This window comes from Amphiprion ocellaris, chromosome 8 (genome assembly GCF_022539595.1).
Source record: "Amphiprion ocellaris isolate individual 3 ecotype Okinawa chromosome 8, ASM2253959v1, whole genome shotgun sequence".
Lineage (NCBI taxonomy): Eukaryota > Metazoa > Chordata > Actinopteri > Pomacentridae > Amphiprion > Amphiprion ocellaris.
The window spans coordinates 15,118,351-15,144,136 of NC_072773.1; the positions used below are offsets into that span (position 1 = coordinate 15,118,351).

Sequence of the window (25,786 nt, forward strand, 5' to 3'; positions counted from 1 at the left end):
GCCCCACGGCTGTGATTAAATTTTGATTAAGTGGTTGCAAAATGCTGTTTGGTGCAGAGAAGGAACCCTTACCCATTTCAAACCAATGGGAAGAACACTCATAAAAAAACATACCATTGAAATATTTAAATTAAAATGATTAAAACTAGTCCAAAGTGGGCAGAAAACTGTGTGCAACCAAGTATTGATAGTAAGAATGCGACTGAGAATTATGTTTCCATGTCCAACCAACTGAACTGCAATGGTATAAGCTGTCAAATGCAACACAGCAGTGTAACAAAAGAGCTACATCTCGAAACTACTAACTATTGCACCAGTGAGCTTATTGTGCTAGCTAGCTGGGACATGCAAACAGCATCCAGTTACAATAACTAAATATTTTACGTGCATCCTCCGTGAGGTGCAGGTAGGCTCTGCACACTTTTGCAATTTTCCGGCCTACACAACAAGCACATTAGGGCCATTTCATGCTTTCTATGCAGATGTACATGTGATGTAAATTCTGTCTTCTACTTAAGTCTGTGAATGTACATGCAGAGCCTTCCATCAGTGGAATACAAAACTTATGATTGCACAGTCTGTCTGCTCTAAAAGCTTGCTGGCTTCATGCATGAAAACAACTGGTACTAAAACAAATGTAACTGTACAAGGACTTTCTCCATCATCTGCACCTTTAATGTATTAAAAGGGTGCTTTGATTTGGACTTGCTTTCCATTGACGATGCCTCAACACAGTGGGAAGTTCTAAATTCTCCAGAAATCCTGTGCTATGTTTGCCCACTTTGCTCAGCACATCTCAGGAACAATCACTGACACTGCAGCCCAATCTGTAACTAGCTGCTATATCCCGGTAAAAAAAATAAATAAATAAATAAAACGTTTGCATCTGACAAGCTTGGCTGCAAACAGTAAATCCTTTAAAGGACTATTCTATTTTATGCAGTATTTTATACTTCAACGGAGGAGATTCAATAAAAGTTGTTGGTGCAGCACAGCTAATAAGCTACAGCAACGTCCTAAATGTTGGGCTCTCTAGTAAATGTAATAATAACACAGATTTGAATAAATGCGATTTATATCAACCAAAATAGTGCAGTTTTAAATGCTGATGTGGCTGGGTCTTTAAGCATGCAATCACACAGAACTGAGACAGAGTTGTCTGTACTCTTCCTCGTGTTACTACTAATGATTTGTTGCGGCTGGTGAGTGGAGGATCATAGCTGTCCTCTGGGAAAAATGGAACCACTTGTGATCATAAAACAATTAAGTGCACAGTCTGATGCAGCTGGAACAGTACACAGGCAGAAAAGAAGTGAAAGTAACAAAAATCTTACATACATAGCTAAAATAAGAAAACCAGTAAAGGGTGAGGACATCAGGTGACAGTCGTATGATGCGACTATGATTTTTACGTTAATGCAGAATGTAAATTAAGTATTTCTAAATGAATTGGACTTACAAATTATATAGTAAATTGAGTACTCCCATTATGCAAAACATGATGTCAAAGGCATACACAGGATTTGTCAGGTTTCCATCCAGGCACAATTATCTTTTCAAGGTGTCAATATGTGTACGGCTGGCAGCGAGATGTTTACTCTGCTGATTGCAGCACAATTCATGCCGTGTTTTTGATTAAGCCCTGCCACATAGAATAAAAAGGTGTGAGGTGTCTTCAAGTGAGGGGATCAGCAGAAGCAAAGCCCTCCCAGTCATATCAGTGTTGACTTTGAATTTGCAAACCAGCAAATAAAGTGGCTAAAACAGCATGACATAGGCAAATTAGCGGAGGGAAAATAGGGCTAAAAGATGAGACATGAAAATGGCAGCCAGAGAGGCAGACTGGGAAAAAAAAAGTGGAAGTGGAAAGGAATTCAAAGAAGTAGAAATGAATGAAATGTCACATGACCCCACTTTAAAAACTGCCAGGATGAGGCAGCAAGAAGTGAAGGGAAGCAGATGGTGCATTTTTGATGAGGCCAAAAAAGAATCCACCCTCTTTTTCCTCCCTGCCTTGAGTCATGATGTGAATTCATTTCATCTAACATCACGACAGTATGAGATCCTTTTTTATTAATTTATTCTTTAACCTCTACTATTAATTCATCAGTTTGGGTCAAGTATGTGGAACTTTTTTTTCCCCCCTGCCTGAGTTCAATACACACACTGGTTACACTCTGTGGGCAAGTGAAGAGGTTGACACTTTCAATTTTCTACAACAATGTTCTCAAAGGTTTGCTGTGAGTTGCCTCTGGACTTCATCTTAATAACCCCCTCCTTTTGCCCTGATTGAAAGTCACTAGCACCGAGAAAAATATATAGCATTCCTTTATTAAAAAAAAAAAAAAAAAAGAGAGAGGAAAAAAAGCACTCATCTGGCAGACAGGCAGACACAAACACTGGATATTGCTGTCAGGAACAAAAGGTTGCTTAACTTACCTCCCTCCATTCTTTGGTTCCCACAGCCTGCAAATACAGCACGACCACTGGAAGGAGGAGAAGCCAAAAAGGAAGCATGAAGAAAAGAAGAAAAATTACAAGCTTGTCAGTTTTAAAACCATCATGTAACATAATTCATGAAATGGGATTTTATGTTTATAAGGAAGACAGATTGTACGTTGACAGATTTTTTTATGCTGATAGGCTTCAGCCAAAATGCCATAACTGATAGCAAAAATAATAAAAAAAAAAAAAACAACAAAACACATTTTGGTAAGGTAAAAAAATGAAAGTGTGGCTTCATTTTGAAAGCCAAAGAGTGTATTTTTAAAAAAAAGTTAAATGTGTGTCAATACAAAGCGATTTGCAGTTCTTTAGTTACAAGTCTGTTCCCATACAGACTGATTATGTTTATTTTGTCATTTTCTAATAATAGATTAGCAATTCTCATCACACGTCAGATGATGGTCTGAGGAAGACTGCAGACGTAGTCGAAACATGTCAGCAAGGTAAAAAAAAATTCACCCTTACTAATTTTGTTGGCAAAAAAATGGCTAATCTAGTCCTATGTATTTTACACATATAGCTGAATGAAGATTTTAGTACATTTTTGTGTTTGTTTTTTTTTTATTTGATATATTTTTAATTACTGGCAACATTTTTCCAAGTATATTATTTTAACTAGGCCTGCTTTATTGTATTAATTGCTAGTTATGTTGGTCCAAACATTTTTGGCTCTATTGTCCAACTCAGTCCTGTGTGATAATTATTTTTATTTGTTTTGTAATATTTTTGATCTGTTAAAGCTGTTTTATCTGATTTGAAATCAAGAATGTGTATCTGGACAGTTATATATACATACGTTTCCTCTATAAGTTTATGATTTAACATTTCTTGTATTTGAGCTCATCTATTTTAGGCTCTTTTTTATTATTATTTGATGGCTTGCGCGGTTATAGATCCACAAGTGGGATGTTTGCCATCTTACATTGTACTTTTCTTTCTACATCCGCAGTCTTGCAGTCTCGTGACTGTGTATTAGAGCTTGACCACATCACAACCTACTGTAAATAGTGTCCTTGTGGCTGCCACTGCCCTAGAGGGTCCGATTTGTGCTGATACAATTAAACAAAGCTTCTTCAATTTCAAACAAAAATATGAATTTTAGAGAAAAAAAAATCTAAAGCAAAATTTACAGTGTGTAAATTTCTACAATTTATTTTCAATCAGAGTTTTCTGCAGTTCTTTCTCACTGATCAGACTTTTGTGTCACTGTCAACTCTACAGACAAGCAGCCAGCATCTCCCAATTCCGTCGACTCATTGCTTGTATTTCTGACCCAAACCTCTAGCGTGGTAGCGTGGGCAGGTGTTTGTCAGGGTTTCATCTCCATTGAGCACTGACATTTTGAGTTACAAATCAAGGCTCTGGACATTGTTACCAAGTTACCTACTCTGTTGCAAATTTGAAGCACTTTCCAGACTCCTTTTCAGTGACTTTTGTTTAAGAAAAACCTAACGACAAATTGAATGGCTTGGCTATTTTCTTTTAGAATCACAAGTAACATCATGCGAGTGCAAGGTCTTGTTTTCCTGCTGCAGGCACACCTTAGTCTGAATCTACTCAGAAGAGCAGTTAATTCAGTTGGTTGTTCAGGACCAAGACGGTGGCTGTGCCCAGCGTTAGATTAAAAGAAAAAAATCCATACTGCTGCATTTAAATTTATCTCTGAGAAACGATTTTACATATATAAATAGCAGAATTCTCAGCACAGCCCTGGTCTTTAACACATGCGTATGATAATTTTGTCAGATGACATCATAGTTATGAAATCTATAGTTTAGCGGTGCAAAGCAGCAGCTCGTAAATGTCTATACAGTGATTGTTGGAGCTTGTCGTGTTAATTTCAGTCACTGTTTTATACTCGTTCTCTTACCTGACAACAGAAACATAAAAATACTTGAATGTGAACAGCTTTATTGAGATTTCAGCTGTATTAAATATGAGCACAGAGATCAGGAGAGAAGCAAACACATGTAAAGGTCTGACCGTAGCAGAGTGCAAACTAAGCCGTCACTCAAAAGCTCATTAGCCAGTAGGGAAACCCTTCTGAAAAAAAATGAAAGAAGTGACAAAAAAAAAAAAGTGGAAGTAAAAGAGCTGCCAGCCCAAACACCATCAATAAAATTGATGTCCAATAGTTGCATGACTACACAAATCTTTGTTATTTTTAAGTTATTTTTGCTTTGAATTGACACCGTTTTTGATATAGCACATTTTATTTCTTTTTGGAGTTTGGAGTCATCCAGGCAATTTCATGTTTTCCATGAAAACTCACACTTTTATTCATGTGTTAACATAACTGCACAATGGATTTCTATTCATCAATTAGCCTTTCAACACCATTAGCTAACACAATGTAGCATTAGAACACAGGAGTGATGGTTGCTGGAAATGTTCCTCTGTACCTCTATGTAGATATTCCATTAAAAATCAGCCGTTTCCAGCTAGAATAGTCATTTACCACATTAACAATGTCTAGACTGTATTTCTGATCAAGTTAATGTTGTCTTCATTGAAAAAACTTATTTTCTTTCAAAAATAAGGCCATTTTTAAGTGACCCCAAACTTTTGAACAGTAGTGTAAGTCTATTCCACTTAAAATGGTGATTCACTCAAGATATTTCACTAAACAGCAAACACATCAGCCCCCTCACCAGACTTCATCCTCTGTGGACCATGAGTGCTGCAGCAGTCCATTCAGTAGCTGTACAGCCATTTTTTTTTTATCAATCCATAGTGGTGGACTGACATAGTGGCAGGGTGACCTTGCAATGTCCAGAGCACAAGCAAACCTGTTTTAGCCTAGAATGATTAAAAAGCATACATATATTTTGGAAGACTTATTCATAAGCGCATCGAAACATATGGCCTGAACCATTTCCACAGCTAGCAAAGCCATTACTCGTGTATGACTTCCATCCATCCATCCATTATCTATACACCGCTTAATCCTCACTAGGGTCGCGGGGGGGCTGGAGCCTATCCCAGCTGACTCAGGTGAAGGCAGGGGACACCCTAGACAGGTCACCAGTCTGTCACAGGGCCACATACAAAGACAAACAATCACTCTCACATTCACACCTACGGGCAATTTAGAATGCTCAATTAACCTCAGCATATTTTTGGACTGTGGGAGGAAGCCGGAGTACCCGGAGAAAACCCACGCATGCACAGGGAGAACATGTAAACTCCATGCAGAAAGATCCCGGGAAAGCCGGGACGCAAACCAGGGACCTTCTCGCTGCAAGGCGAAAGTGCTAACCACTACGCCACTGTGTAGCCCTCGTGTATGACTTTTTTTTAAAAACTTGTTAAAATTGTGTTACCATTATCTGGCCAATTACATCCCCACAAGAATCCAATTTTCAATATGCATTACGACCTTATGAGGTTTTTTTGCATGGCTGTGTTCTTTTAGTTTTCTTCAAAGCCCAAGTTATATTTTGAGTGCTTGAAGTAGTTATTATTCATGGTTTACTGTTGGCAATGTCCCACTGTGGTTTGTTCAACATTACATTTCGTCTTCTGAGGGCAAACGTTGCTGTGAGTACAACAGCATAAATATGCAGTAACACAGAGGCAAACCAATTATGCTGCACAAATTTATCATGTCGCCATGTTAGGCTCAGCCACACATATGTTTATGCATAAGCAAACAAACAGCAGTCACTAAAGGCTCTTGTGGGATGTATTAATAATTGGCCGAGTGGTGATGTTTGTGTCTAGACGGGCAACATCAGCCACTTCGTGCCTCTCTGAAGTTTAGACATTAGCTCTAATGAACTTCAGACTGTCTGGACCAGCAGACGATTAAAACCACATTTTCTCTCCTAATGACCAATTAACAGAGGGGAGATAAGAGAGAAAGGACAGCAGACAGCAAACCTTTAGGCCAAGTGTATTTAGAAGAAAATTATTTTTCTCTGTCGGACTGTTAACCATACTGGAATCACACAGTGCTGTTTAAATGGGTCTTGTAAATCTGAGTACGACAAGTTAATCAGTTCACAAAGAGCATATTAGGCTTTTATTGAATTACAGAAAACAGTGACACCAAATGAACACCAGGGGTTCAGTTAGACTGTCTGAAAGTCATACCGCTAAAATAAAATAATGATGTTCAAGAGACAGAGGATGTTTCTGTGACTGAGATCAAAGTCACAAGACCTTGATCTTTCCAAAAGGTTGCAGAGTTAGAGCAGCCGATGATGCTCACACTAATCCACGGAAAAGCCACACGAGCGTCAGCCGTGTCCGAAGAACCTGACTGATTGTCTGCTTTATGGAAAGCGACTGAGAAAGGAAGGAGCCCATCTGGTCGGCCGCACAGCAGCCAAATCACAAGGCAATTCCACGTCCCTCTAAGCCCTACTCCCGTCTGCAACTCCTGACAATTGTCTGACTGCAGGACGGACACGTGGGGGACTGAGAACATGAATGATTTACAATTGAGCACAAATCATATTAAGTTGTGGATCCACAGCTTAACAGTATACAGACAAGAAAGCGCTGCAGAACAGGCTCATGGACAGAGATTTTAAGGGACAGAGGCAATTTTAATTTTTAAAGGCACCCTGACACCCAATGCATTGTCCCAATTCCTTCTCCATATTATAGTTTACTACAAAAATCAATCATCCAAATGCAAAAATACACACATCTGCGGATGGTGCACAGATGCACATATACACTAAATTTCAAAAATTTGGGGTCAGTTAGAAATGTCCTTGAAAGAAAAGCATTTTTTCAGTGAAGACAACAAATTAACCAGAAATCCAGTGTAGACATTGTTAATGTGGTAAATGACTATTCTAGCTGGAAATGACTGATTTTTAATGGAATATCTACATAGAGGTACAGAGGAACATTTCCAGCAACCATCACTCCTGTGTTCTAATGCTACATTGTGTTAGCTAATGGTGTTGAAAGGCTAACTGATGATTAGAAAACCCTTGTGCAATTTGAAACCTGGTTTAAACCAAAGACCTACTTATTTTGGTGTCTCTCTCGGGTCTTTCTCCTTTTCCCCACTTGGACATATCCAATGATGTACATTTATTGGAATCTGCAAAACTGCCAACTTGCTTCCAGGGAAATATCAAACAGCATACACTGACTATACTATAAACATTCACAAAAAGGGACTAGAAGAAAAAAGAGAAGATGATTTAAAACTACTATTTATTAGCTAGTACAAGCACAGATTTTCCAGATAAAGATCGCATCATGGTGGCTGTCTATATGTAACTGTTTTATAAGGCAATAATGTCTACCCGCCAGCAATGCAACTTCAGTGTTTGTACGGCTCTTATCCGAATGTGACATCATCATGTGACATCATATATTTTCTTTTAATGAGGGTGCCTAGCAACAAGGGAAACAACCAAGAGTTCAAAAACAGTCAGCAGTCATCAAAATGACTTCACGTTTAGACTACCGTGGGTCTCCAATGATACACTGACCAAGTGGGAAGTAGATCAGATAAGTGGTTGTTGAGAGCACACACATATGAGAACAATGAAAATGAAGACAACATTCTAATGATATTAGTGCCATGAGTTTTGCTCTCACATCTATTAACATCCAGCATATTAATATCAGAGATGACACAAGAACAAGTGCTTGAATATTGAATTTGGCATGAAGAATTTCAGAGATAATGGTATAATATTTATGGTATTATGACATTCATGATCAACATATTGACTATTTCACGTATTTAAGTCAATATACAACACAATAGTAGTAGTAGGCCTCAGCGATTAAACAAATAGACACTTCAATAACTGCTATAAAAATGCATCAGATGCAAACTGCCATGAAAGCACATTAAGAAAAAGTGTTCTTGCATGAAGAAACCTCAAACATGCACCCTTCCTTCGTAAGCAGCTATTTTATGTTGATAATGGAACCCCTTCATCCTGCATCACCCTCCCCGTTGACGTCTGTGTAGGACTTCATTGGTAAACTAGTCTGTGGCACCTGGACCTCTGGTTGTCTTTGTCTTTGCTCGTAGATCCTCCTGTTGTTGCGACCACAGGCAGCAGGGCCCGATGGTTACTGTTGCAACACGAGCTTCATCATCTAAAAACACCACCTGGTCATCATCTTTATAAATGATCAGAAATGATCATTATCAACTGAAATATTTTATTGTAACTAATAATAAGAAATAATAAATCAGCTGTAACACCAAGCCCTACCTAACAACAAAAGCTGTCTAGCAACCAAACCGTAACGGTGAGTCTCAGTAGAGTCCGCCGGCAGCAGGAATAAGATCCACAGACTAACGGTCAAACCAGCACTGAGTGTCTGACCTGAAACTCCCAAGCAGTCTTTGATATTTTTCGATTTAAGGGCTGCAGTTTGGCAGGTGCTTGAATTCTATACTCTGTGCTGGAGTACAGAGCTGCTAAGTGGGCGGGTGTTTTTTCTCCCATTCTGTTTTCCCGTCAGTTTGTTTATCTCTGATGTGATAAACAGGGACAGGGCTCTCCCAGGTAATGCAGCAATCTCAAGTTTATGCTATGGTAACCAGCTTTAATTACTTCAAATTGGTTTTTGACCAGTTTTGTCTTTCATTTTGGCTTGCTGGACCAATCTACATAATGCAGGGTGTCCTTGAGCATCAGGTGCTGTTAGAGGAAAAGACAGAGGCACAAGCATAACAGTAGCGAATCACAGACGCTTCATAGTCCCAACTGTTAACAAACTGTCTCAGCTGCTGAATTCTATCAAAACTAACACAGTATTTAAAGTGAGTTACTTTAAGATGGACGTTGCATTTTCAGCTTTCTCTGTATTTTTCTATGCCGTGCTCTGTCTTCTTCTTCTACCACCTGTTGAATGGGGATAATTTCACCATTGACTATCAAACAGACACGCGGATACAAACTATGTTAATGCAGATTTAAATTTTGGACTCCAAAAATCAGCAGAAGCAACAATAATGGGTTTATTATTTTTCGACAATAATTTAATTATATGCAGGGCAAATAGCAAAAAGGCAGTGACTTGAACTCCTCAAACCACTATGTGTGCAGCACTTACCTGCCACCACATTATTCATTGCGATGCACCGTTTTCATACCTTTTTAAGAGATTCTTCTCAAGATAAAAATACCACAATCTCCAGTATGCACAAATGTGCAAGCACAGTAGGAGGCTTTTTATGACCTTCAGTATTAAAATCTCTGTCCTATCGGTGTGTGAAGTGTGACTGTAAATGGCAGAGTGTACTTTTGGACTCATCTAGCTACTGCTGAGTGAGCTGACAGCAACAGTCACCTGTGTGAGATTTTTTTCTGAATCTTGCTGCCTGCTTCCTGGATTTGCACTGCAGGGAAATATAATCAGACAGTAGGCAGGCAAAGACAAGATGCCACAGGCTTACTTACAGGCTGAGGGCACAGGGTGGTGGGAACACGGTGGCGTGGGGAGTGAAGCTAGAGAGGGGAGGACTGATGAAGGACAAGATGGAATATTAAAAAGGGAGCAAAGGGAGGGAAGGGGAATAAGAATAATAGAGAGGTTGCATGGGACAAAGAGGAGGGAAACAGAGGGGAGATGAATGTAAGAAGATGAGTTGGAGACATGATTGTGAGGCAAATGGAAGCGGGTTGGAAATCCAGTCCAACACAATCAGGTGGTAGCAGCTTTCAGCTGGAGAAGAAGGGGTAGGTTTTAAGGGCTTGGCTGTCAGAAATCCTTCACAGATAAACCTCTCACACAGCAATTTAGGAGAAGCATGGTGGTCATACATCCCTGCAAATCTACTGATCTGCTGCCAACAGAGGGATAAGGTGAAAGAGACCAGACACCTTAGGAGGCTAATTCTTGAACCTCAGTGGAGCAGCTATGACAAAGCTGCACAGCTGGGAGCTGATAAAGGGAGATACGCTGCATCAAAAAGGCTTTTTTTTCTGTGAAAATCCAGCCTGCTTATTGGTCTAAATCACAAAACGATGGTGCAACAATAAAGAGCATTGCCCTAAGCTGAGATGACATAATTACGCAGTTCTCAAAACCAAGTTCTGTGAGTACAATAAGATGTAAACATTTCATTGATATACTATCATCTTACAAACCTGATATGGCACAAACAGTGGCTTGTTGGTTTTTTTTTTTTTAACAAATTAAGCGGACATGGAGGTTCATTATCATTCCTTTGGGGTTCTGTGTGTTTTCACCAATTCAGCTCAGTTTTGGTCACCACCCACAAATTAGGGAAATATCATGCATTTACAATGCAAAATGTTCTGAGTTGCTAGTTTAATCTGAGGTTTGTTGCTGACAAGGTTGTGTGCAGTTGGTTTATAGAAGTCCTTCCACTGAAAACATCTGACTGCAGCAGCTGAAAATTATGCAAATAAAAGTAGTGAGCTAAAAGATGATCAAATGTAGTAGGTAACCGGCGATGATTCGCTTGTAGTCCAGTCTTAACTTCCCTTTCTCATTAACTTTCTTACTAAGCATTAAAGAGAAGAGCATTGCTAGATAAGTACACAGTAGGAGCTGTGAGTTGGTCTCTCAAGGCTAATAAATGAACATGTTGAACATTGGTCACTTAGCAATGTAAAAATGGCAAATGTTTAGCAGTACAACACCTGCGTGCTCTGTGCTGCAGACTGCTTATTTATATATATATATATATATATATATATATATATATATATATATATATATATATATATATATATATATATACATATATATATACATATACATATATACATATACATATATACACATATATACAACACATTTATTGGATCATCCAAACCACCTCTACCCTTTCGAGTATTCGAGTACACAACATGCAATTGGTCCCAACCCGCCTCTCAAACACCAACCTGCAATCAGTCCACAGAGAAGAGATACTCAAAACTACAATGTTTCAAAGCATCCAAACAGTACAAGGATATAATCCACACAGTAGTGCACTGCAGTACTAAGGATATGGTACGACTGAGCGTTATAGAAAAATCTTGCTTCACAAAAGATTCTCAGCTTGGCTGTCTTTGTTGTCCTGGGGTGCAAGTACTTAAATACAATAATTCAGGTCCGCATCATCATTCTCCTCAAGGGTATAAAAGGGTTGCTTGTCTTTCTTTTAAACTGATCTGAATGAGGATGCGGCTTCAGAGTTCCATCGAAATGGTGAAAGATTAATTGTTTTGGTGGAACATTTGCATCAAGTGACACTAGAACTGTGACTAAAATGGAGAAATAACTAACTAACTCAAATAACTAGCAGGGCTGACTTACAGCATGATCCAAACTCTCAGCAAAATTAGAAACCTTAACTGTGGTAGATTGCTAGTCTGGAGGCTGTTGTTACTGCCCGTAGAGAAGTGGATTTTGAAGAGAAGAAAGCCACATAAATGACGTAAAAACACAACTTACACCTGGTGAGTCAGACTACAGCCAACCTTCAAATCTTTATGCTACATGCTGTCCAGCTCCATTTCTATATATAAGACCTAGTTCAGATACTTATCCGCCGATCAATCATTTATCACTACACAGTTGGGCGTACAACCTACATAGACGTTCATAATAGAAACTAAATCAGCAGGATATTATTGAAATGTTTATATCCACTGACCTAAAAGCACCTTTAAAACTGCCTTCAACGTTGGCGTGGTTATTAAATGCTGGGTTGTGCAACGAATGACCATGAACGTGTGAACCAACGGGGGTTGCTCGCGCTTCCCTCAGATCTCATTAGGAGACCTTGGGAATAATTAGAGACCAGTGACCTTTATTTTGAAGGTATGACTCAGGCCTTGCCTTCATTCCCCTTCACCGCTGAGCCGTTATTGAAATATAATTGACCAGGCTATGAAAGTGGAACTTGTCAACATCGAGTGGATACACTGGATAAGGAAAATGTTTTGACTGTAAAAATATCACTTGCCTTATATAATTTCTTTAGTCATCCATGCTGCCATAACTGACCGTCCACTTTGTTAGCAGCGATTTTCCCAAAAAATTTAGTCTTTCCACTTTAGTCTACTTACAGCAGCAACCCCCAACATAGAGAAAATCCTCACTTACATAAGAAAAAAAGTAAAAAAAGACACCAAAAGCAACTCAGTTCTCAATAATATATATGCAAATGTAGTGTTCCAGCATGCAGATCTTTAGAAGAGGAAACAAACTCTCAAAGCTTAAACCACACCTGCTGTGCTGTAACAAAACATTAACTCCTACCTGCTGATGAGTCACAATCCTCAAGCAGCTAAAGCAAAACGCATGTGCGAGAAGTATCACATAGTGTATTGAGTTTAATAAACATGACTCACTAACTTGCGATGAAAAGCTACAAAGAGTGATAATAATTGATTCAATAATTGATTTTACATTTAAATACATCCGGACTGGTGGGAGTAAGGAGGCCGTCTCTCCTACAGATTTTAATGGAGTGAAACACCCATGCAAGTAGATGGAAACTGTCAGCACTCCACCGGCAAATGATGTTACATAAGAGAAGTGGGATGTTTCATATGGGAGCCTGATAGCAGTTTAGATGGTGGTGGATAGAAATAAAAGAGCCAGATGAATCTGGTGTGTAGCTGCAGGAGTGGCACAATGAGAGCATGAAACAGCTAAAAGATCATCTCGATTTTTAGAGTGTCCTCTCTTTAACTTTGAAAGTTATAATGATCCAGTGTCATAAGTAATTTACTAAATAATGGAGAGCTGAAATGATATCAATGCAATTTCCAATTTGAATAGAAAATGATGCTTTTTGAAACACAAAAAGGTCACTTCAGTGGCAGTTCAGTACAGTCCCAGCGATTGGGAATGAGAAGAAAAAAGATCTCATGAATTCCATTATTTTTATCTGGTTCCAGAATAATGTATGATACAGATGCATTTATCTCTGACCAAATGACAGAAGTTCTTTTTTTTTTTTTATTTCTTCATGCCTGCAATCTCTTCAGGGAATTCAATTCTTCTAAGCCGCAGTAGTTCAAATGGAGAGGAATTTTACTCGCTTGGGGAAATGCACGAGAGCCATCTGAATCTCTCCAAGGGCAATGTCTAAGTGGTCGAGGTCACACATGCCTGGAATATGTAAACATCCAGTCAGGACTGGGCTGAATGAGACTGTGCGAAGGGTCAACGTGCACATCCAACTAACAGCAAGGAGAAGCATCATGCATGAAAGGAGCTTTGTCTCAAAATGAAGCATCCATCATCATTAAAAAAAAGTGACACCTACTCCAAAACACTGACTGACAGCCTAAATTGGTACAAGACATGCATGGATACTTTCCAATGGGGCTTACGTAACTTCAGTCCTTGGTGGACAAAATACTAGTGTAGATTCAGCTAGTGATTGATTGATATGATTATTAAATTTTGTCCAAATTAAGCCAATTTCCATGACCATCCAAACAGCTTTCATACCAAGTGACCAAAAAAAAAAAAAAAAAAAAAAAAAGCTAAACTAACCATGCAGTGCTCTTCTATTCTGCTTGTCTTTCAGTTGGTTATATGGATAAGTAACTCTGATTTTATATTAGTATCAATGATCAGTTTTTTGGCCACTTTGGTGCACTTCTTCTATTCAGTCTCTAGCATCTCCTGGATCATTGTTACATGCTCCACTCTGTTCCTCAGACAGACAATATTGAAAACAACTCCCTGCTGTTGCTCATTTAAAAACAAAAATCAATTCATTTGTCTCTGTGTGACAGAGCCACCAGTATAGGATGCAAGGACGTAGGGTGGTTAAACCCTACTTTTGTCAGCCCACAAGGGCCAAGGTAAAGTTTAATGTACCAGCCTCTATTTCTGAAAAAAAAAAAAAAAAAAGACAGAGAGAAAGTAAAAAAAAGTCTGAAATCAATTGCAATCTGTATTGTTACAGATCTGGGATCATTTGCTTTGGTTCTTTACTTTCTTTATGTTGCATCATGACTTTCTCCCTCTCCTCTGCCTCCTTACCCATCATTTTCTGTGTGAAAATATTGAGAGTCTACTTTTTCAAGAACCTTTCAGTACATCAAGCACCACTCAACTTGCATCTCACAATAAATGAAGGAATCTGTGTGTTGGCATCTGTTCTTCGCATATTTCTACAATAGCACATCCGATTCACTCCAAACTCGGATGATACGTCATCGGAAACCTAAAGAAGTGCAGTGATGTGCTTTGAGTTGCTTTGGCGATCAGTGGCTGGTTTGGGGGTGTTTTTGGTGTTTTGCTGGGTCCTCAGAAAACCTTTTGTTTGTTTGTGTGTGATGTGTCATGTGATGACAAATTCTGATTGGCCCACCAAAGTCAAATGGAAATCACATGTTAGTTCAGATCTGCACAGTCACAGATGATGTTACATCTGTTTATTTTCTTCTATTATTGACCTATGAATGAACACTGTCATTGCAATGTTAATTACACTAGTTTCTGATGAGGGACATAATGTGATGTGAATGGAAGTTATGAGTCATCAAGCTAATTAAAACTATAAATCACTAATAAAGCTAATAGATTTAAATGGCTAAAACTATGTAAAAAAATGTGTTTTAGCTTTTAATGGCTCACATCCAACTAGTTACTTTCGTTTACAAATTGCTATTTTTAACTATCATGTCAGATGTGTTTCCAGTGACCTCTTGTTCATATTCTACCATGCAAAAGCAGCTCCTGCAGGGTTTACAAGCTTTAGCGCATACAGTGTTGCATTGGAAAATAAAAGAAGCAGAATTTATAATGAATGCACAATGACATCAGGATCATCACCGATATTGGCCATTAAATGTTAAATGGTAAAAAAAAAATTTAAAAATCATCAACCCAAAATGAACATTAACAGGCAGATACCGCCTGTCAGTCTAAATGTTTATAGGCTTGGTAGAAAATGCCACATAAAAAACAAATATGGCTTTTTTACATGGAAACTGAAGTATTTCTTTTATTTTGCGCAGTGAATGTGTACATTTGAAATGCGTTGTTTTTTTTATGGCTGCATCTGCCAGTGGGCCATCACAATGACAGAATGCATAATAATATGTTAATTCCACTACAGCAGAGACCCGATGTTCTCTGCAAATACATGGAATAAATATGCGCATATATCGACAGGCTCTTAAAATAATGGCCTAATCAGTCATTTCAGTCAACAGACGTCGCATGATCTGTTCAACACAAGATGTAAAGGATTTTACCAGAGGTGGTCAGCATCATGAAGTGGTGATTTAGGCAAAAAAAAAATTCTCAAAAATGACCTGGGCCATTACTTTGGAAAGGTGACAATACTGGTGTTGGCTATTGGGTACAATGAGTTGGAAAATTTCAGCACATGAAAAAGCTGAAAAAAAAGTGGCTTGAGCAGATTAACACGTGAAATCTGGATAAATGCTATATCAGAATTTGATAGGAATTTAAATATTGCATTCCTGATTTGCACAAGTAAGGCAAAAACATATTCAAACCAGAAAAGCACTCAGAGATCGCAGTACTCTGCCAAGGCTGTTCATTCCCCATATGGCCTCGTCAGAAATGCAGCATTTTTTATGAGTTATTGATGATCAGAAATCACACCAACATAGAATGCGGCCATTTACAAACAAAATTACCTTGCGCTGAGCACAGGTCTGTGTTATGCATGTGTACATTATGTACAGTTACCGAATCACGTGACCTAAATATGTAGCAGGCGGTGGGAATTGATGGGACTCGGAAACACACCTACAATTTAATCAACATTCAAAGAGAAATCAAGAGGTGATATGAACACCGTTTTCATGAATACTGCAGGCCTGGAGTTCATGGTCTTTCTAAAGCACGTCCAGTTTATAAAGATAATTGTTGATGAGAGAAAAAAAGTAACTTCTCCCAGCATGAAAGTAAAAGGAAGAACATAAGAGGTAAAAAGAACAGAAAGACTGAAGTGAAAACATGTTCTCTCATGTTTACCCACTGCTTTCAATGCTTCTGATTCATTTCTGTCCGTCTAACCAACAAAACTCTTGCCAATATGAATATTTCTTCACATAGATGCGCACATTGATTGCAAAGTTATACATCCCTCAACCATGTGTGGGTGGACTGACAGAGGCACCAGGTAATTTGATGGGAGAGTAAGAGAAACTCAAATTCAATTTACACAATGACCAGGCGACGTGACACAATGTCCCCAAGGACAAATTCTGACTCATCAATAAATTAGATAAGGAGAAGTGCTTGAAGAGATGAGTCTTGTTTTGGCATCGTGGCACATTCTTGTTCAAAGGTGCGACTCACAAAAACATGAAACCAGCAAACACACACACACAAACATGTACACACACACTTTCAGCTCAAAACTGCTGGCAAGATGAGTAAAACTCTGAAAGAGGATCAGAGAGGAGAAAAACGTAGCTTTTCCATCGGATCCTTGAGAAAAATCTAATTACGGCCAAAGCTCAAACTACCTCAGGTGTAAGAAACAAAAAAAGTGATTCAATACAGCATTGAGCATAGTTGTGTAGTGTGTGTGTGTTTTCTTCACATATCTCAACAGCCATACATTCGATCTACTTCAGACTTGGCAGGTGTATTGAAAGTACTGAAGTGCAGTTTGAAGCAGATAAATGGTGGCTGTTATTTGAACATTTTTAGGGTCTATTAAGGGGTCCTCACCTGGCCTTTAGCTGCCTTGTGCAGAGCCCCTGTTGCTAGGCAACATCATCAAACGCAAATGTATAAGGTCACAAGTCTGTGTCAAATTCTGATCATGTATAAGCTCTGTAAAAGCTTCATCTGTGACCTCACACATGCTGTCACACTACTTTGAGACTCCATATTGATGTCACCAGTCAGATAAGGATGCATAATTAAACCTTGAAAAGCAAATATCAAGGGAATGCTGTCACAAATCAACGACATCAGCATTTAATCACTGATTGTAACAGTTACATTTGCTGATGGTAACATACCCATGACAGTGGCCACTGCATTAATGAGAATGAATATCAGTAACCCGGATCACTGGCTGTTAAGGTTGTCGCTGTATCTTGCAAGTTCAGTGCATTTTCGATTCAGCAGAGAAAAAAAAAAACAAGATGTCGAAGAAAACGAATCCAACATATTGATGCATAAGTTTGTTAACCATTGAAGCTAGTGGTGTAATTTCAGCTTTAAACATTGCAAAAAGTTTTGCAACTGTCTCTCTTTTTGTCAAAACCGAGGAAAAAGTCATCTTGTTTTAAAAAAGAAAAAACTTTTATGGAACTGTCACAAAAAGCCACGAAAAAGTCACCCGGGCTTTTGTTGTTAATGGTCAGTGTGAATTACCCCGTACTGTAATTGTGTGGCTTATACAGTGTACTGTCACCCTATGCCATGTATTGTATGATACAGGACAAATGCACACCATTGCATCTCTACTAGATATCATCCAGTATTATTGTAAATGAAGCGCCATCAAAGTGTAGAAGCTTTTGGGTTCCATCTCAAATTCGCCGATTCTATTTTTGTTCCAAATGTGCAGTCATGTGCTTCCATGTCTGTGTTGTTACCTCTCTTGTGGTCCTTGTAAAGTAGATCTGTCACTGATGAGTAACTTTGATCCCTCAACAGCCTCACATAATAATATGCACTCATCATAAGAGTCTGGCTTGCAGTTTACTCAGGGGCTCTGTTTCTCCATTTATACCATTTCTCCAGTGTTATACAAGAGGTGGACTAAATATTTAAAGATGCTGCACATGACTTTGAGCACCAGCATCCCAGGTGAAAGCAAACAGGAATGTGAGTCACATGCCCCCCATCGCTTCACTTCAATTTACAAGAAGTGTTGTATAATGAAAATCCAACTACGAACATAAGACACAAAACACGCTAACACTGTAAACATAGTAAACGGATAAAACTTGAATAACATTAACCTTTCTTGGTCTGACTCTCTTTTGTTCCGCTCCATGTGTGTCTGTTTCACCATGAGTTAGGGACACACGGCAAAGAAGATACAGCAGACAACCATCAAGAGTCTATAATGTCATAAGATTAGAAAATATTAATTTTAACTGAAGACTCAAGAATGTTGTCACAAGTCAAGATCCTAGAATGTACATAAATTAGATAAATGACATACATAAACTACTATTGTTGGCAGTGATGCAGCTTATAGTCTGGATCCACGGATTTGTTAAGGATTTTCCATTGCGAGATATAGTGGCCGGGACGGCATCGCCGTAACCATGACAACAGGTAAACGCTGTGTCAGTTACCTGCGTTGCATGCCAAGCCTGCTCTCCTTTAACCTAGGCAGGTTGCGGGGTGTGTGTGTGTGTGTGTGTGTGTGTGTGTGTGTGTGTGTGTGTGTGTGTGTGTGTGTGTGTGAGTGAGGGTGACGTAAGGAGCAGCGCTGCAGCGGTGTGTGTTGGAGGCATAGAGAGATGCACCTTGATGATACAGCCAGTCATAGAGGACAAGTGTTAGAAGCCAGTGTTCCCTGGATGAACTGTAAGTGTGGGCAGTTGCTGCCGGTTCAATAACGTGCCTCGTTCACCCCCTGCAAAGTTTGTCTGGACTTATTGGCCATTACCATTAACGAGCCGCATATGTTTAGCGGCTGAAATGCAGAGACCATTTCATTGGCTGAGTAGCGTCACGTGGGATGGCTGAACTCGTACCTAATTAGTCTGTGTGTTTCCTGAGCTAATAAACTAATGCCGTAAACACTGGAAAAGCTGCGCCAGTAAAATAGAAGCGACCCATCAAATTTAAAATACCTGAAATGCGTTGCCAGAGACGTTTCAGGGATTTTGAGTCATTCTGCACTGCAGATGCGTTAATTGTGTTAAAATTTGTAATCTGATTAATTATGGTGCTGGATTAATCCACGTTAACGCGCTAATTTTGACAGCCCTAATTTTAACAAATATCTAGTATGTTAAAGAACAAAAGTAAAAAAATAACCACTGGAAATAACAATAACACAACAAAGCTGAACCTTGTGTTTACCCATTACCCTCTTTTGTTGTTGTTTTTAATGAATAAATTGATAATGGAAGAGAGAAAAATGGCAATATAATTTTGAGCGCCCAAGGTGACATCTTCAAATGGCTGCTTTTATGCTACCAACAGACAACAAGCCCACACAATGCAGTAAAAACATATTTTCAGGTGGAAATCTATTTTTAAAAAATGTGTTGTTTTTTTCAGCAAGAATATCAATGATAATAAACTCAAGGAGTTCAACACAAATACCCTCAACTGAAACAAGAGAAAAAAAAAAATCCCAAAAAACCTAAACCATCTACTCAGTCCCACTTGTCATTAAAGACTGACATCTCACCTCTGCATCCTTATTGCCTAAACCTGGAATGTACCATCTAGCTAAGGTAAGCAAAGACTGTGCCAGACAGACAAAGGCATTCAAATACACAGGATGACACCTTCACTTAAGATTACTTAGTTACTGCTGACCTAACGGTTTATTTATGGTCACACATGCACATCCATCAGCACCGGATTTAACTTTAATTTTATTTCCTGACGAACAGTTTTTCATTCCTTCCACAACTTAACAATGCCCACTCACTTAATGCTCAGAGGGACTAATGATGCGCACCTGCTTTCCCTTTCCCCTGATTAAGTATCTGTGCCAACATCACAGGCAGAACAACAACACAAAGAAAAAGTGCCACTGACAGATTAAAACCTCGTGGAACAAAAATAAAACTAAACACTAACTAAAGTTTTGTTCTGCCATTTATACAACTTGACTGCTGATTTAATAAAGTAACTAAAAACACACGATATCAAAGTTGTAATCCGACGCTCACAAAAAATAGTGCACAGTGGCCTCTTCGCAGCAGCAAATTCTCACATTTGAGAAGCTGGAATCAGAGAGTGCTGAAATTCAGTGGATGTGTTGGCATATTAATATCAACACAATGACAAAAAGGTGCAATGGAAATAGACTTGGTGAATATATAATGCTTTATGTAGCATGTGAGCATCGCCTTGTTGAAGCATCTTCTTTTGCAACAGTCCAGAATCACAGAACTACTAAAAACAGTTTGTTAATCTCAGTGAACCTCAATCTAGATTCCACATGACAGCAGCGGATGGAAACTAGAATCGAGTTACATGTTCTTTTTCGAGATTTTATGGATATTTTTTAAAATCAATATCCAGGGTTAATCCTCATTTGCCATGCTTTTCACGTGCATTTTGCACATGCACTCTTCAGCTGATTCTTTGAAGTGGGGTTGTATAAGGCACTTACTCATAGCCAGTGTATGACCAACAGTACATTACAGTCAGCACGCCTCCAGTTCAGAGAAGAAGACAGAAGGACCGGCATGGAAGCTAAGCGATGCACTACTGTGGATGGGGTCAACTGCAAAACATATTTTAGTCACCTAAACAAAAGGCTCAGCTACAAAAAAAACCCAAATTCATTTTTTTAAATGTTTCTTATACTTATCACTTCTTTGCCTTAATACTGACCAATCAGTATTATGCAAAGTTTAATATCCCATCTGCAACTTCCAGCATGCTTCCTTGTAATTTTCACTTGGCTCGTTTAAAAGGGCCTGGAGTGTTAAAATAATGACAACTGGCCACTTATGCACACATTTAGCAGTTTAGGCACTTTAATTGGTTCTGGCTTAGCCAACTGTGATGTGTCAACATTTGTCCCACCTCTTCCTTTCTATAAAATGATTGTAACGAGCTTTGACATTTCATGAAAACCTGACTCCTCAGTGATACAGCTGACTCATTTACTGAATGCAGCCTATTAGCTCTGAAGGATGTTTAAAGTGATTAAATTACCTGCAGTTTTGAGACGGCAAGACGCTCGTTTTGACCTGATTGCATACTGTGTTATTTTTGCTCTCTCTGTCTACTAAAGTCACTGTATTTAGCATTTACACAATCAGCCGTGCTGCAATACTTGTAGCTCTGATTGTACACTCTGATTAAAGTATTTACATATTGAAAAGTGGAGACAGAATGTCTGGCTGATTGAATGGGTCAGTTTTCTCTGTCTGACTTTGCACCAACACTGTTCATTACTTCCTTCCTGTCACATACTGTGGCCTTATTACTGCCATGGCATTTGCTTCGATGTAACTTTGCTGCCAAACGCCCAACAGCTGAGACTCGACAGTCGTAAAGTCTGGACACACACAGCAGGGAGCAGCTGCGAATGGAAACTAAATCAGCTAACTAGTCCGACTTATGAAAGCACCTGTGGACAAGTGCATTCAGATACATGCTGAAATAATAGCTCTCCACATATTATAATGGACTGACACATTATAGTTTCTGTTGCATTGTGACCAGCTTAGTAACTGCAGTTTATGAGAGATGAGTGAAAATACTATCAGATAAGAGGTTGTTAAGACTGTCAGTCATAACAGCTTCCTATGACGGTGATCTCGTCCAAGTAGCACTGACTGGCAGGTAGGGGGGAGATGTTTTTGTTTTATCTTGTTACTAGGGCTGGGACTTTAAAGCTTTAATTTTGATTAATTAATTACAGAACAAATAATCCATGTAATCCTTTCTCAGTTCCCTAATTTCTGGCACACCAGTAACACTGATGCACACTCCAGCCCAGTAGGTGGTGGTAATGAACCTAAAGTCTGTTTTCCAGCGGCAAAGAAGATACACAGGACGTCATGAGTGATGTCAGCACACAAGAAAGTTTTGTTGAACTGTGATAAAAGATGAGACCGCATTGAGCTTGTTGGGCGGAAAATTTTCTTTTGAAAATCTTTCCGGTAGCAGCTCGGAGAAAAGCATGGTTGTGTGCAAATAGTGCAACAAAGAGTTTTCTTATCTCCGCAGCACTTCAAGCCAACGGTATCACCTCAATGCAAAACATGTTGCTTTTAGCACCAGAGCTAACGTTAGCTATGACAGTCCTGGTACCGGCAAGCAGTGTAGTCACCCCATAACAGACCACTTTTCAAACACTGAAAGTGCTTTTACGACATTTTTTGCAAAATGTCGTAAAACGTTGAATATAATCGCAACAATTGCACACTGAGTTTGCAGTAATCTATGAATGTTGTAGACAGATGAAAAATGCACATATAAATATACATGAAACAAACATTTTTGTTAAGTTCACGTATTTCTCTTCATCGATTAAGTCGTCAACCAACATTTTTTTGTTTGGATGATGTTCATTTTGTCGTTGACTATCAAAGGATAACGTTATTTCTTTTACACCGACAACTCAAAGAAAAGATGGTTTTACTTTGCTGACGTTTCAACTGCAACTGCAATCTTCTTCAGAGCGTCATCTGACGTGTCCTTTTTATCATGTGACCGGTCTGACAGATGTGTCAGAATCTGTCAGATAGGCCACGCCCCCCGCCGTCAGGTGGTCTCTGGAGGATGGAGTCCCAGGTATTAGAGGGTGTAGGCCCCCTTGCAGTTACAGTTATTTACAGTCAAAAACAAGGTTTTGCAATGGGAGATCCAGTATCTGCAATAATGAGTAACTTTTTCATGGAGGACCTAGAAACCAAAGCCATCCACACATCACCCACACACTGCAGATACACACTCTGGAAACGATATGTTGATGACATCCTGGAAATAATACAATCTGGACACACACAAGAACTTACCGATCATCTGAATAACATGGACGACACAGGAAATATACAATTCACGCATGAAGAAGAAATAAACAGGACCATTTCATTTTTGGACTTAAACATACACCACAGAGAAGACGGCAGCATTAAGATCACAGTTTACAGGAAACCTACACATACAGACCAGAACCTCCTCTGGACATCAGAACATCCCACAGCTTACAAACTATAAGTAGTTAGAACACTTTATGAACGGACCAGCATCATAACAGACGATAAAAACAAACAGGAGGAGGAAAAACACATCAAGAACGCACTCACACACTGCCAATACCCTACATGGGCCATCAACAAAGGAAAACAACAAGCTAAAAACAAAGTAAATAAACAAAAGTAAACACAAACAAAACGCACACAACAACCGGACAATAAAAACAAAGACACAATCACCATCCCATACATCCGTGGGATAACAGCACCCATACAGCATATAATGAAAAAACACAACATCAATACAGTATTAAAACCACATACAAAACTCCGGCAGCTATTAGTCCATCCCAAAGACAAAATAGAACTGGACAATAAATGCAACATCATATATGAGATTCCATGCAAATCTTGCGAGAAAACATACATTGGAGAAACAGGCAGATCATTCATCGCAAGACGAAAAGAACACCAGACAGAATGTGAAAAGGAAACAATCAGACGACTCACAAGAACACAAAAAGAAAAGGCCGAACAAGAAAACAAAAAATCAGCCAACACGGATCACTGCAAAAGAAATAACCACATCATGGACTGGGACAGGGGGAGGATTGTAACATCGGAGACCAACAAGCATAAACGATGGATCAAGGAGGCCATCGAGATCAGGACGCGGGCGAGCTGCTCCATGAACCGGGACGAGGGGGTCTACACCCTCTAATACCTGGGATTCCATCCTCCAGAGAGCACCGGACGGTGGGGGGGGCGTGGCCTATCTGACAGATTCTGACAGATCTGTCAGACCGGTCACATGATAAAAAAAGGACACGTCAGCCCATGTCAGATGACGCTCTGAAGAAGATTGCAGTTGCAGTTGAAACATGTCAGCAGAGGTAAAACCATCTTTACTTTGAGTTGTCGGTGTAAAAGAAATAACGTTATCCTAACATTTTTTTGAATTGAAAAAATTTGCTTATTGTGTCAAATATTGTTATTTGACAAATTAATTACAAAGCCTCTAATTAGATTAATGTTTTAAATTTCAGGGGTCCTCGGTTTACGACGTCCTCAACCTATGGCGCTTTGTTGTTATGTCGGAACTGGTTCCGTGGAAGGAGCGGATGAATACGTCGTCATGCGGCGCTATAAGACGGCTTGTTTACATTCGCCAGTTGTACGCCACCTTGGATTATGCTACACTTGCCAATTTTTTTGGCCTTCATTATGGCTCCCACACATAAGTCAGACTCTTCTGATGGCAAAGAACATGGTGATGGTTAAAGCTGCTGCTATCCAAGTAGTTAAACTCGTGCTTGCAAAATGAATTGTGAGTAGTAGCAAACTTGACTTCTTTACTGTGTCTCTTGATACACATTACAAATAGAGAGAAAACTGCAACAAAAACAGAATAAAACAACATAAATACACGTAAATAAATAATTTTAACTTAACCAGTAAGTCCAAAAATGAAGTTAATTACTTGCGACATTGCATCTGTGGCGTTTACAAAGTAGAGAGCTGTGCATCCAGAAAAGCACGTACGTGTGTAAAGCTACACATCAAAATAGCGGACAAGAAGTGACAACTGGCAACAAACAACTTCAAAATAAAGGCTTTTTCCAAAATAAAAGTGCATCGATAATTCTGCCTTAAGGGCAACACACCATGGCAGTGAAATTAGACATAATAAAACGCTCGGAACAGGGCGAAACACCAATGAACATCGTCATTATTAGATCAAGTTGTAAAAACAGTGGAACATATTCTTTTATCTTCTTGTAAAATGACTCATACAGCATGAAAGTCATTGGTATTCATGACTTTTATGAAGAACTAATCAAAATCATGATGCAGGTAACGGCTTTGTTAACATTTTCTCCAGAGTTCCGACTTGCGGTGAAAATCAACTTCTTTCAGGAACGGAGATCTGACGTAAATCGAGGTTGGAAATTGTATTCGTGGTGCTAGTGGGCTTCACGTTTTAGGTATACGTGAGACGATGAGATATCCCACAAGGAATCAGGCTGAAGTAAAAGTTATGATTCTGCAGGCCTATGCAGCTGTTTAATCAAAAAATTTCACAACTATACTGACATGGCTTTGAATATTACCAGTCATGTCTAAAGTAATCATCGAAGAATCACTTTCATGACCGGCTAATGCAATGTGCTGGATGGCACAGGCACCATATTTATGATTACCTGCTACAGCAGTGAATTTCATGCTGAAAAATCCATCTCAGTCCCATCCAAACCCTGATACCTCATCTGGGTTGTGATAAACATCTCTGTCGCTGCCATATTGCAGCAGAGTTCAAGCCAGTTGAAACCGTAGAGAATGCCAGACTTCTGTGTTGATTTTGGATGTTCTAGTGAATGAAATGCCAAAACCAAGAAAATAAGACATCTTATTCTATGTAACTGTTCAGAAAATGTTACATTTGATATGTCACAATAAGTAATCCTTTTTGAAAGCTAACAGGACCAGAAATCTAGCTACTGCTTCATTTTCCT

The 25,786-nt window shown here is 39.1% G+C and overlaps 1 protein-coding gene across 1 annotated transcript in view; it reads right to left on the minus strand.

Annotated features, from left to right (window-relative positions):
• The window catches only part of LOC111581131 (copine-9-like), a 107,834-nt gene that overhangs the window by 70,650 nt on the left and 11,398 nt on the right, over positions 1-25,786 (minus strand). Inside the window, exon 3 of the mRNA XM_055013264.1 lies at positions 2,440-2,486. Within this exon, the coding sequence (XP_054869239.1) occupies positions 2,440-2,486 (47 nt within the window). The remainder of the gene's footprint in view (positions 1-2,439; positions 2,487-25,786) is intronic.